At 35.2% G+C, this 13,079-nt stretch overlaps 2 protein-coding genes across 2 annotated transcripts in view; one reads left to right on the top strand and one right to left on the bottom strand.

Moving 5' to 3' along the window:
* The first annotated feature begins 3,939 nt into the window (after positions 1-3,939).
* LOC136814317 (growth arrest-specific protein 2-like) lies at positions 3,940-5,927 on the top strand. The gene is made up of 4 exons (XM_067070840.1): positions 3,940-4,623; positions 4,964-5,056; positions 5,373-5,475; positions 5,773-5,927. Exons 1-4 carry the CDS (start codon positions 4,006-4,008, stop codon positions 5,799-5,801), a joined length of 843 nt encoding a protein of 280 aa, XP_066926941.1. The 5' UTR covers positions 3,940-4,005; the 3' UTR covers positions 5,802-5,927.
* A 1,101-nt stretch (positions 5,928-7,028) lies between these two features.
* LOC136814525 (anoctamin-7-like) overlaps positions 7,029-13,079 on the bottom strand; it is a 38,622-nt gene continuing 32,571 nt past the window's right edge. The window contains exons 13-15 of the mRNA XM_067071085.1: positions 12,552-12,778; positions 10,439-10,519; positions 7,029-7,551 (exon numbers count right to left, since the gene is read on the bottom strand). Coding sequence (XP_066927186.1) covers positions 7,351-7,551; positions 10,439-10,519; positions 12,552-12,778 — 509 coding nt within the window. The 3' untranslated portion in view covers positions 7,029-7,350. The remainder of the gene's footprint in view (positions 7,552-10,438; positions 10,520-12,551; positions 12,779-13,079) is intronic.

Here is a 13,079-nt window from a genome sequence, read left to right as displayed (position 1 = left end):
TTGGTTCAATTGGTCCAGGCGGAGTTAATCGATATAATCGATAATCTTGAGTAATTGATAAATAATCAATAAGTAATCGATGGATTAGATATCAATTAACCGATAGGTAATCGATACTCAAGATTTTTTCAAAGCTCGATTATTTATCGATCAATTTTGTCATCGATTGTTTATCGACTATAGATCGATTATACTTCGATTAAAATTCGATCGGCTATCGATCACAGCTTTTGATCTTTTACATATCGATCAAAAATTGATTAATCATCGATCAAATAGTTAATCGATCAACTATCGATTCGTGATTGATTATTTATCAGATTTTAGGGAGTGGTACTTTAATTGGATTAACTTTCGCCTTCGCGAGATTAAATTTTTCGATTTCTCGAAATTTCGCCATCTTTGCGAAAGTAAAAGTAACATTTTTCGCTGATCTCGATTGGGATGTACTTTTGAATTGAATCCAATCCCCTGGTAGCATAGGGCCTAGAAAAGCTACTACACTAATTTTTTTTATAAGCATACGGTAAATTTCGGCTGAAGCATTATCAAACCCTATGAAAGGCTGAACAAAAAAAAGTTAAAAAAAACAAAGTTACCGTTTTATTTAGAGAAGGGGCGTTATTGAATGGTTTGCCTTTTTGGAGGAGCATTATTAATTCGAAAGCGGGCGTTTATTCAAAGTATATATCGGTATGAGATTTGGCGAATTCCAGAAATTTTCTCTATTTCATTAAATACCTTATTTTGGCCCTTTTTACGCCGGACCTTATTAGTGGAATAAGGGCCGGCGTAAAAAGGGCTGGTAATGTAGTCAATAGTCAGTCACGATCGATATATAATCGATAACGATACGTGATCGAAGATAAGTAAATAATTGATAAGTAATCAATGCATGAACGATAAGTAATCGATGATTGTTAACAATTGATACATGATTGATAAGTAATCGATAGGTTGTATGTAGTCGATATGTGATCGATAAGTAATCGATAGCTTGGAAATAATCAATTGGTCTGATTACCTATTGATTCTATCGGTTAATCGATATCCAATCCATCGATTACTTATCGATTATTTATCGATTACTCAAGATTATCGATTATATCGATTAACTACGCTTGGATTGGTTCATTGTATCAAATCTCTCAGTTTAGTTGACACTTTGGTATCTTCGTTGCGTCACAGAGAAAGGTTTGTTTTCATTTTAGTTTGTATCTTTGAAAGATCCCATCGGATATACCTTTTTTCAAAGAGGCCACCCTGTTGAATAATTATGTAGTCCAGCAGAAAAACAATGATAAAACCATGCATAATTATTACAATATACATGATACAGTAATTATGCATGGCTCTATCATTATTTTTATGGCCGGACTACATAATTATTCAACAGGACGTCCTCTTTGAAAAAAGGTCTATTTAGGCAGTGGTCCAGACGTCCGCGCTCGATAGGATCGATCATCGGAACGGCTCGATGACGGATCAATATGTGATCGATGGATTACTTAATGATCCGGATGGGAGATCGATGGAAGATTCAGCCATTAAAAAGTCTTGAGTATCGATCCTTCATTGATCCATTATCGGAGCTAGTATTTCAATCGAGTATATCGATTCGTCATCGATTGTTAATCGATTAATCATCAATCGTTAATCGAGATCGATAAAAGATTGATGATAGATCGATAAATAATCGATAAACTAATCATAAGCTTAAAAAAATCTTGAGTATCGATCCTCTATCGATCTCCTATATCCGGATCGTTAAGTAATCCATCGATCACATATCGATCCGTTATCGAGCCGTTCCGATGATCCATGCTATCGAGCGTGGACGTCTGGAGTGGTGTGTCGGATTTAGCTGTTTAGGACCTCTCGCAGTAGCCATCAAATGACTGACCAATCAAAGCAGCAAAATTTCAAAACAAACGGACTACGCATCTCCGCTCGAAGCTCTACTCTAACATTTTTCGTTTTGATTTAAGTTTGTACTTTAATGACCAGACAGGTCATTCATTTGATGAGGGCTATGCATGTTTGCCTCCACTGTCAGTGGTAGGTACCACTTTCATTACATTTTCTTTCCAAATTGTTCGAAAATGATAGGAATGAGGTTTAGGAATTATTCATATCTACCATTTTTCGTGTTTTCGATACTGTACAGAGCGAACCCATCATATGCGCGACTCTAAATTTGTATTTGGCACTGATGCAAGTTACCCGACTTCACAGTAATTCTTATAGTCGCGCGGCTGAGGTCGAAAAAAGTGGCTAGAAAATGATTTTCGTGATACACCTCTTAGATTCCACTTTTTTCGATGGAGACTCTCGAATTAGTATATGTAGATTCCAAAATCAAAAAGTTTCCACGATATTATCGTGCAAGTAACGAGTAAATGGCGATTTTTTGCGTTTCCAGGCAAAATTGCAAGGCCTGGAAATTCATGATTTTTGGGGGGTCTTCAAATTAAAAAAAGACCTATATCACACGATAGAGCTCTTCAAACTGAGCAAAAAAGTGTATTACACCAAAGTCCCAACTTCTCTAGATCAAAAGTTATGGGCCTATTTGTGGTCAAAAAGGTGTTTAATTTTGCATAAATTAATGCAGATTGTGGGGAAATTCCCTGTTTTCCATCAGTTTTTCACCACAAATAGGCCAATGTATCATTTCCAGGCCTTGCAATTTTGCCTGGAAACACAAAAAATCGCCAATTACTCGTTACTTTATACACGATAATATCGTGGAAACTTTTTTGATTTGTAATCTACACATACTAATTCGCGAGTTTCCGTTGTTTTTTTTGGAATCTAAAAGATGTATCACGAAATGAAACGTTTTTCGACCTCAGCCGCGCGACTATTATACCTGCTTTCGTAGTTCGAAAATGATAGGAACGAGAGGTTGAGGAAATATTCTAATCAAAAAAGTGCCCCTTCGATAGTACATACCTACCAAGTGACCTTTTTTAAAACTTAATGTACTCACCATCACGTATAAAGCTACCAGCACGTACACACGTACATGATGGTACAGATCACCATTTTGGAAGAAGTTACATCGGATCGCCCAAAGTTTATACCTTCATGTTTTTATTTGGTACCCGCCGCCGCAGATATGTGCCGCCGCTTCATATCTACCATTTTTAGTGTTTTCGATACTGTACAGAGCGAGCCCATCATACGCGCGACTTCAAATTTGTATTTAGTTTGCTTTCCGCATTTGGTTAGTATTGTTATTTCGCGCGGGAAAAGAAAAATGGTAGGAAGAAATCAAAACAAAACACGAAGCCGACAGAGAGAAAAAAGTGCCATATGGGAATATTTTTTTTGTGTTTTGCACCTTTATCTGCTTTAAATATTATGTATTATATTTTTGTTACGTTTTCTGTTGTTTCACGATAACCTCTTTATTTGATTTCGTGAAAAAACCAATATATTTTCTCTCTTTTTTTTGCTTGAAATAGTAAATATATATTTTCTGAAAATAGTATATAACAAAAGGATATTTAAAAAGCCTGCTGAACAGCTAGAAGAGAGATGGGGGAGAAAGTTTATCAAAAAATAGTTCAATTCAGTTGTTGTTTTTTTTGTCTTTTATGTTACTTGAGAAAACGCAAACATTTTCTTAAGTATAAGTATTGCAGTAGGGTGTAATATGGTAAGAGTTCCTTTAGACTGTTTGTTATTGAAAAGAAAGAAATGTGTCCATTTCATTTTTTCGAAATAAAAAGTTTTGAAAAATATACTGTCAGACTGTAGATAGACCTCTTCTTAATCAAGGTATCGTGTTGATTAAAACCTACAGCATTAATTATTCTTGACATTGTCATTGTGATCAGCAAAAGGTCGCTAATGAGGTTTGTGTTTTGTATCTCTGATTAATATTTTCATTCAAAACAAAAAAGGCTGAGTTTTAAGGTATTGCTTTTCCAATGTATTAACTGTATAAACTTGAAAATATACTAGAGATACAAAGCTTCACGAATATGAAATAAAGAAATGTCAGATCTGAAGACTCAAGATGACGGAGAAAATATTGATCCTCTCACTGCTCAAATCACAGAGCAAATGGAGAAAAGTGTTTTACCCTTGGTGAAAGACGTAGCTGATTGGATATCAAAATATCTGAGGATAAAGATTGATAAAAACAATTTTCTTGACATGTTGGATGATGGGTTATTTATTTGTAAATTAGCAGAGAAAATTCAAATTCATTCAGAGAATTATGTCAAGATGAAGAAAAGGAATTCAACTGGAGGGATGAAAATGAAACTCAAGCCTCTTCCAAGACTTGATTTTCAATGTCACAATAATGTCAAACGGCATTCATTTTTCGCTAGAGATAACGCAGCTAAATTTATTCAATGGTGTAAAAACATTGGAATGAAAGATACCATTCTTTTTGAATCAGAAGGCCTTGTTCTTCAAAAGCAGTTAAAGCACGTTGTCCTGACATTACTTGAACTTGGAAGAATCGCATCAAAGTACGAACTTGATCTTATTCCGTCTATCGTCAAAATTGAAAATGAAATTGATGAAGAGGAAAGAGCTGACCCAAAACAAAATGTGACGATAAGGAGAAGAAAGAATAGCAAAATTGCTGATCTAGACACAAAGGTTTGTACAAGAAAATAATCATCCAGAAAAAGGAGTAAATTCGAAAACTTTAAACAAAATTTAGCCAGTGTGGAATTTTGGATTTGACGCTGTTTGACGAATTTATACTTTAGGTATTCCATTTGAACACTTTTAAAAGTCTCCGTAAAAGTATTTTCATTCAAACAAATAAAAGAAAGTCAAGTAAGCAAATCAAACTGTAGCCTGGGGGCCACTTGTAGCTTTTTATAGAATGGATGGCGCTGGTAAGTGGCCCGTTGTTATTTGGTCGACTTGATTTTTTGCAAAGCAAAGTTCAGTCAGATGTATACTCAAGTCTTATGAAACTGTTGCTTTTCAGGTTCAAAGATGTGCATTGCAGCACGAGGTTAAAGTGGAAAAGATCAAGGAAGGAAAGTATATTGTGAATGGCAAAACCACAGTTTTTGTTCGGGTAAGTTTACGATATTTTTCCCATCACTTGAATGTGAGTAACTTCTATTGAGGACAAAAACAGATGAACGCCTTTTGCATTTGAAAATTGTTAAAGAGAATCATTTGATGTATCTCCTACCATTTGCTTACCAAGCATTTTATCAAAAAGAAAAAAAGCAAGCTTCTCCCCCTTCCGCGCCGCACGAGCACAATTTTTGAGGAATTATTTTATTGATTTAGCTTTGTCAGCATAAGAGAGGCGCGCCTCCTTCCTATATCAAAAGAATATCTTTAATGAAAGATTTAAGGAAATATTTTTTCTTCAAAAATTTCAGCTTTTGCACGATCACATGATGGTACGAGTTGGAGGAGGTTGGGACGAGTTCGAACATTTCTTAAGTCGTCACAAGCCAGAGAAAATTGGAAAAATATTGATATGTAAGAAAAATGTCTTTGTAGAATGTCTTTGTTGCCCTCAGTTCTTACTCTTGAGAAATTTATCAAGCGGTTTGATTTCAAAGATTGAGAGTGTCCTGATAGCCCTGATAGGAATTCACGCAAAAGAAAAGAAATAAACAAAAATATCTATTGGTATTAAGACTGGCGAGAGTTTTAACCCGAGTTATAATAGGCGAAGATAGCCAAAAAGTGCAATTTAATCGATGGTGTTCGAGGTTTTTTAACTGATACAGGTAAATATGACGACGAATAAATGTTTTATACTTCTCTTTTTAGCAACGACATCAGCTTGTCGAGGGTGCTGAAATTCCTTACTTTTAACATGAATATAAACTCGGATGAAACCTCGAAAAAATAAACAGTATTTGATGGGAAAAAAACGCTTCAACATGACAACCTTAAAGACTTTGATTTGGCAGACTGAAAAAGCTATCTGTGAGATATTTCGTATAAATTATTCTCAATCTATCAGTTGAATTAAATATTGTAAGGAAGAAGAGAGTTTTATTTTGCGAGTGTAAATAGGTGATAGTCTATTTTAAAAGATTTTTTAAAAATCTTAAGGTACAAATGTACATTTTACTAAATTATAATTTACATAAGATTCGTAGCTTTTCTATTAACATTACATAATATATATGCATCAATTCTAATCAAATTAGAATTAGTACTAGTAATCGTATGGTTTGGACGACAGAACATACGATTCCGAGGTAATCGTCAGTAAATAATCATTAGTAAATCATAGTTTTTTTAGAAAAAAGGGAAAGTTTTCTGAGGGGACAAAAGTGTCCCCCCGCCGAAGAGTGCAAAAAGTGGTAATAGTGCAATTAACGATTAATTGCACTCCTCTAAACCAATCAGATTCGAGTAATTTTGCACGGCTGACGATAAGATTTTTAACGTTATTCTTTATTATGTTAACCCGTACTTTTAATCCAAACAAAATTTTATTGCTGTATTTTATCTGAAGTTTTCAAAAGTTCAAGATAATATTTTCATTGTAACTTTTTTTCTACCATTCACTGTTATCATATTGAACATTTTTTCAATCTTCCGACGTCCGGAAAGCAAATTCCGGAGCTTCCGTAAAGCGGTCATACCTCACAACCGCCTGACCAAGTTACCGTTAACAATCCAAACGTGCGCTTCATCAATCAGACACACCAAATCACAAAAATTGGGATAATGATGCGGTAAAGTCACTTTGAAATAAGACAAAGACATAAGCTAGCCCATACCGTACTTCAATTAAAAACATATATCTGGTAAAAATCAAAATTTAGAATAATTCGAGAGACGAACCAAGCTTTTCTCTCGTGGATAAAGTGCAAGCTTGGTTTTTTATCAAAATGGCTGTACCGCAAAACTATCCGAATTTTCGTAATGTTGGCGAGTTTTTTGGATTGTTATGGGTAAGTGCGGCTAGCTTGGTTCGTCTCTCGAATTATCCGGAAATTTTCATTTTCAGCAGAAATGTTTTCATTTTATTGTTGAGCGAACTTTTGGATTATTAACAAAAGCTACAGTAGTTTTGGAAGCGTTTTATATCATTCGTAAAATTCTCAATATTCCCGATTTATTCCCATAAAAATCGTACCAAATATTAACAAATTTAGATCTATATAATATACACTTTCTTGTTAGCAGGTCAATTTGTCCAAGCCCGGAAAGTTATAAGTGTTATGCTTTAAAAAAAAGTTATGTAACGATTTACAAATAACATAAAAATTGATCAATAAATATAATTTCATCTCATAAAAATGACGTGCAAAATATATACAAAACATCTAAAATCTTTCCAAAAATTACATTCAACTCGATAAAATTCAGTCATTTCAAAATAATATTCAGTTAGTTTTCAGATTCTACATCAAACCCAACACTTTTTCGTTTTGACGGTCCTGAATTTTCATCTACCCGTTTCAAAGATGAGCGATTCTTTTTGTTTCTTTGTTTTTGTTTCGTCTTTTGTTTCGTCTCTGGTTTAATAGTTTTACCTGGTCCAAGAGTCAAACCTGATCTCATTAAAAGTTTACCCAGTTGGATTTTTTCCTATAAAAAAGCAAAATAGATTATTACAGACACAAATAGGTGTGGTGGAAACCTTTCTGAATCTAATTTGTAACCCCTAAGTAATGAGGCAGCAATGGTACCTTTTCAACGTTATGGTGACACCTTAAACCATTTTCATACTCGGCTCTTAGGCGCGTCTCAGAAAAAGGAAGAGGCTTTTCGCCCTTAATTTTTTATCTAGTTGGTCTTTTTGAATGAAATATGGCACACCACATCTTTATCATGGCATACCGGATAAGTGGGATGGGGGAACCTGGGAACCTAAAGTGGGAACCTAAATGAACACCTGAAAAGTGGGATGGGGGAACCTAAGTGGGAACCTAAATGAACACCGGAAAAGTGGGATGGGGGAACCTAAGTGGGAACCTAAATGAACACCGGAAAAGTGGGATGGGGGAACCTAAGTGGGAACCTAAATGAACACCGGAAAAGTGGGATGGGGGAACCTAAGTGGGAACCTAATTTTTTTTTTTTTTATTTTTTTTTTTTATTTTTTTTTTTTATAGCAATATATTTCGCACGTCTATTGACCTCCTATGAAACAGAACTTTTGATTTTACATTTTATAAAGTTTTTCTCCCTTTCTTTTATCAAACGCTCTTTGAAGACTTGTAAGGATGGTGCTTCAATAATATCTTCTTCTAGATCATTCCAAGGTTTCACACTTCTGTAAAAAAGAGAGTTGCTTTGGTAGCCTCTCATACCGTCATTAGCAAAGTTCCTTTGAAGCTCGTAATCATGCTGACGTCGTGGTCGTGTTCGAGGAGTAAATTTCTCTGATCTTATAGACTCGTCATAAATGTGGAGGTTCTTGAAAACTTCCACCATATCACCAACTTGCCGCCTGGTCTTTAGGCTAGGTAGATTGATGAGTCGTAGCCGATCTTCGTATGAGTAGTTTCTATAGCAACTAACTAGCCTTGTAGCTCTTCGTTGGACACCCTCGATTGCATTGATATGGTTGATTAGCCTTGGAGACCATACTACATGTGCATATTCCAAATGGGGTCTGACAAATGCAATGAAAAGCGTTCGAAACATATCTGGTGAGAGAAATTCGAAGCTCCTGCTAATCAAGCCAACGATAGAGTTAGCTTTCTTGATTTTACTGAATATATGGGCTTCAAAGGTCAGGTCACTATCGATTATCACTCCTAGATCTTTTTCTTGGTCAACATGTTCTAGAACAGATCCTGATAGGGATGGACATATTTGATGTTCCAAAATTTACCCAGTGTTAAAACATGACACTTGTTCGGATGAAATTCTAAAAGCCGGACTGGCTTTGACCAAATTTTAAACCCTTAGAGTGCACTTATTCTCATTTTTGCTAATTTCCACCCTTACAGTGTACTTTGGGAAGCTTGGAAAAAAGGGCCGCACGTACGGTAGGTCGTTTACCTTGAGTGCCCCCCCCCCCCGTGGATCTATGCTTATGTGTATTGAAACGTGGCAAGCCGTGCAATATGTTCTATTTTACTATCAAACATTTTTAATTAATGAAGTGTATTCACACGCTGTACTGTTTGGTTGGTACAGAAAGAAAAACGAGCTAGAATCCGTTAAATGCTAAGCGACCCCAGCCCTGACCCGAAAATTGGAGCTGCTAATAAAAAACAATGTGTATTGCATCAAGAGTGAACAAAAACTAGATCGTAAATAATGTTTTACTAGATTCTGTATTCAAGCAAATTAGATCCGTGCAAAAGAAAGAAGAGGCTCTAAGTTATCCATCGAGCTATGAACGAACTTCTAATTCCTTCTAGATTTGAAGATATGACGGTTTAAAGTTTAAAGTTTAAAGTCAATTAAGTCATTTACTAAAAAGAACCTTTCAAAAAGATGCACTATAAAACTGCTGATAAATAAACATGCTTTTTTGAGCTAATTGAATAAATAAATTCCCTTTGTTTTATTTTCAACATTATTGTTTGCGAACCGTAATGTAAAAAGTAAATAACTGGTGTTCTTATTATGATAAAAGGTTTTTTCTTTCCTTGCATATAATATCTTTCTTATCTTTATGTATTTGTTTTTTAAAGAAAAATAATAATAACAAATTAGGTTCCCACTTTAGGTTCCCGGGTTCCCCCATCCCACTTTTCAGGTAAAAAATATGGGCACATCTTTTCAAAATTTCAAAATTTGAAAAGTAAACACAAATCGCCATTTTCAATAGACCTATTTATTTAAACATAAAGGAATTCTTCTCAAACTACGATAAGACTTGCTATCGAGCAAGTCTTATTTTTCGCTTATTATTTGTTTTTAAAGAAAAATATTTCAATTCTATTAATAATTAAACAACTTAGGTTCCCACTTAGGTTCCCCCATCCCACTTTTCCGGTGTTCATTTAGGTTCCCACTTAGGTTCCCCCATCCCACTTTTCCGGTGTTCATTTAGGTTCCCACTTAGGTTCCCCCATCCCACTTTTCCGGTGTTCATTTAGGTTCCCACTTTAGGTTCCCCCATCCCACTTTTCCGGTGTTCATTTAGGTTCCCACTTAGGTTCCCCCATCCCACTTTTCAGGTGTTCATTTAGGTTCCCACTTAGGTTCCCCCATCCCACTTTTCAGGTGTTCATTTAGGTTCCCACTTTAGGTTCCCAGGTTCCCCCATCCCACTTATCCGGTATGCCCTTTATCATATGTTATATGGTACAATGTTTTCTTTATTACGTCACAAATCATAAATCATTCATACCATCTTTAATGCAGGCCTTTCGTTTAAAACGAGACAAGTGTACCTATATTTTGTGACGTAATTTATAAGGTCCAGAACTACTGGTAAATATTTTGTCCTCGCTGAATTTGTGAATCTAAAAGTAGTCTCAATTAATCTAAAACTTTCATATAATGTTCATACCTGGCTCTTGGCTTCGGAGACTGATTCGGGGATATCAGGAATTGCGTAAGCAATCACAAACTTCACAGCAAGTACAACGTTCTATTAACAAAAAATACACTTGATTTGAGTACAGTAGGGGCAAAAAGGGGGCGGGTGACCTGACAACAATTTTCCATTTTAAAAGTTTTTCTTATTATTTTGGGTTTTCATAAACTTAGGTTTGAAAACAAAAGTTTGGTTTGCAAAATATATTGGCTCCTGGTGAAGACAAAACAATTGTTGAAGAAAGTCTTTTACTTTTCCAACATTCTTCGCCATCAGATGGTTCTTCGAGAAAACAAAAACAAATTGAAAATAATTTTCCTCGTGATTAAAATGAGGGCTAACTTCTGAGGAGGTTTTACCTTCAATGACAATATTTTTAGGGGTCTCTTTGATTTTCAAACGAAAAGAAATCTTGATAGGAAAAAGTTTTGTAGGCCTTTCGAGATTAATTTTTATTTGGTGGATTGTAGTATTAAAAGTTTTATGATGGCTTTTTTAATGATTCAAAAAGGGCATTTTTAGATATCATTCTAGCTATACTAGTTAAAAGAAAAACTATTCTTTCGAAAAGTAGATTCTTTGGAGTAAAGTTTTTGATGACATAACTTGATGAAGACGCCTTGAAAAAATTGAGTTAGACCATGGTCGGAATAACGGTCAAAAGAGGGCCTTTTGAATGGAAAACCACCTTGCAATAAAGCTCGAAACAAGATCGACCTCAAAAACACGAAAAGGAACAGCGAAATGAAAAACATACAAAAGGAATATGTCTCCGGCTTTCAAAACTTAATCGTAGGATATGGGGGTATTTTAAGACTGGATTTAGGGCTATCTTGACGATAACATAAGTTACGGGAAATATTTTGAACCTTTTATTAAAAACGAGCTCAACTTTTCTTTTCTTTTTTCAGAAAAAATGGGTTTGCATAACTTCGAATTTAATGTCTCCGCCATGTAAACGGCGTTTGAGAAAGTTTCAAAGAAAAGATTAGTAGCGTTCGGATTATTCGCGGGGAAAATGTTTTCTTTAGATGGTATCATGGTTATATGTAAGTATGTGCATAAAGTTTAGCTTAAGCTACTCTTGTCTCCCGAATAGACGGGGGGGGGGTCCGAATAAGCAGGGGGGTAGGAAAATTTTCTAAATTCTAATAAGCGGGGTGGATGGAATAAGAGGGGGGGTAATTTGAAGACATAATTCTTTTTAACTGATATCAATTTCAACAACAAAAGTGAAACTTTAACAAATGAACACGTAAAATAAGAACCAATACTAACAAAAAGGAAAATTTTAACAAGTTTAAGGTCTATCTACACTGTAATAAAAAATTTAGCTATTCAAATTTAATTAGCGGGGGGTCTTAATAAGAGCGGGGGGATGGATTTTTTTTCTCTTAACAATTAGCGGGGGGACGTCTATTCGGGAGACAAGAGTATGCTTTTAACTGGTTAAGGAGATACTGCTGCATTTCAAGTTTCAGCATAACTCGATTTGGCAAAACACAAATTGTGTTACTTTTCATAACCAGAGCGATATACTTATTCCATTGAATTCCAAGCCCGAAGGGCTAGACTAGAGACTCCTGGATATGGGAAATGAAGCCACTTATTCTCCATCCAGAACGCCCGCGCGTGGTTTTTATACAAACGCTATATTCAAAGTAAAATCTATTGCTAGATTATATTATAGATTATAGAATACAGTCCTCAAAAACAAAGAAACCACTAGATACAACCCGTGGTCATGATCGCGGCGCCTTAGGCGCGTTCTGGATTAAGGAAATAAGTGGCTTCCCTTTTTTTGCCTGGGAAAGGTTAGAGATTCTGCTCTAGCCCTTCGGGCTGTAAACTCAATGACTGATCCTTTTGTAGACTGGAGTCGTTTATAATCCATGTAATGTGAGTGTTAAAGTGATAATTACGGGATAATATGCGTTTGTATAAACTACAAGTTGTTCCTTCGTACTTTTGTTTTTTCTTAATGAATTAGTTGTCTAAAATGCTAGACTAATCCCTTATCACCTTTTGTGAGTAAGGTTAGTATTGAAATGAATAAGCGAATAGTGTAGAATACTCAAGACTTTACCTCGAAAATTAGAATAATCCATAGATTATTGTTTGACTCGATAGTGACAGGAAAGCTGTTCACTGTTTGATTGGTTATTGTATTGAACGCGGTCACGTTGCTAGGGAGATTGACATTGAACGTTTTCATTTTGTACTGGTTCCCATATTGTGAGGTCAAGCCGAGAATCAAAGCATTCGTTAACATTCCAACATAATTCAGAAAATTCAAAATAGCGAACCACATTCCTGGAAAAAAAGACAACGAAATGCATAAGTTCGAATTCGGTATCATCAGATAAATTTAATGCTCGTACATTCATTAAATTGCAGCGATAGTGCTTCTAATGAAAATGCTTTATGTACGGGTTTTAGGTTATTATTCTCCGTGAGTTCACCCAAATAGACACGGTGAAGTATTTTGATTTTTCCTGTGAAGGCGACTTGGGACAGATCCAAAACCTCTTCTTTCCTGGCTTTTTATTCGAGGAAAAATGAATAAAGTGACTGCAAATCTCATTTAAATTTAAAATAATAATTCGTGAGAATA

This window comes from Clytia hemisphaerica, unplaced genomic scaffold, assembly GCF_902728285.1.
Source record: "Clytia hemisphaerica strain Z4C2 unplaced genomic scaffold, Clytia hemisphaerica genome assembly, whole genome shotgun sequence".
Taxonomy (NCBI): Eukaryota; Metazoa; Cnidaria; class Hydrozoa; order Leptothecata; family Clytiidae; genus Clytia; species Clytia hemisphaerica.
This window is presented reverse-complemented; position numbering and strand designations above follow the sequence as displayed.

Bases quoted from the DNA above. Each gene is read 5' to 3' on its own strand.
- LOC136814317 (XM_067070840.1), top strand. From the start codon at position 4,006: ATGTCAGATCTGAAGACTCAAGATGACGGAGAAAATATTGATCCTCTC. The intron at 4,624-4,963 runs GTTTGTACAAGA...GTTGCTTTTCAG, and splicing joins TTGCTGATCTAGACACAAAG to GTTCAAAGATGTGCATTGCA. The intron at 5,057-5,372 runs GTAAGTTTACGA...CAAAAATTTCAG, and splicing joins AAACCACAGTTTTTGTTCGG to CTTTTGCACGATCACATGAT.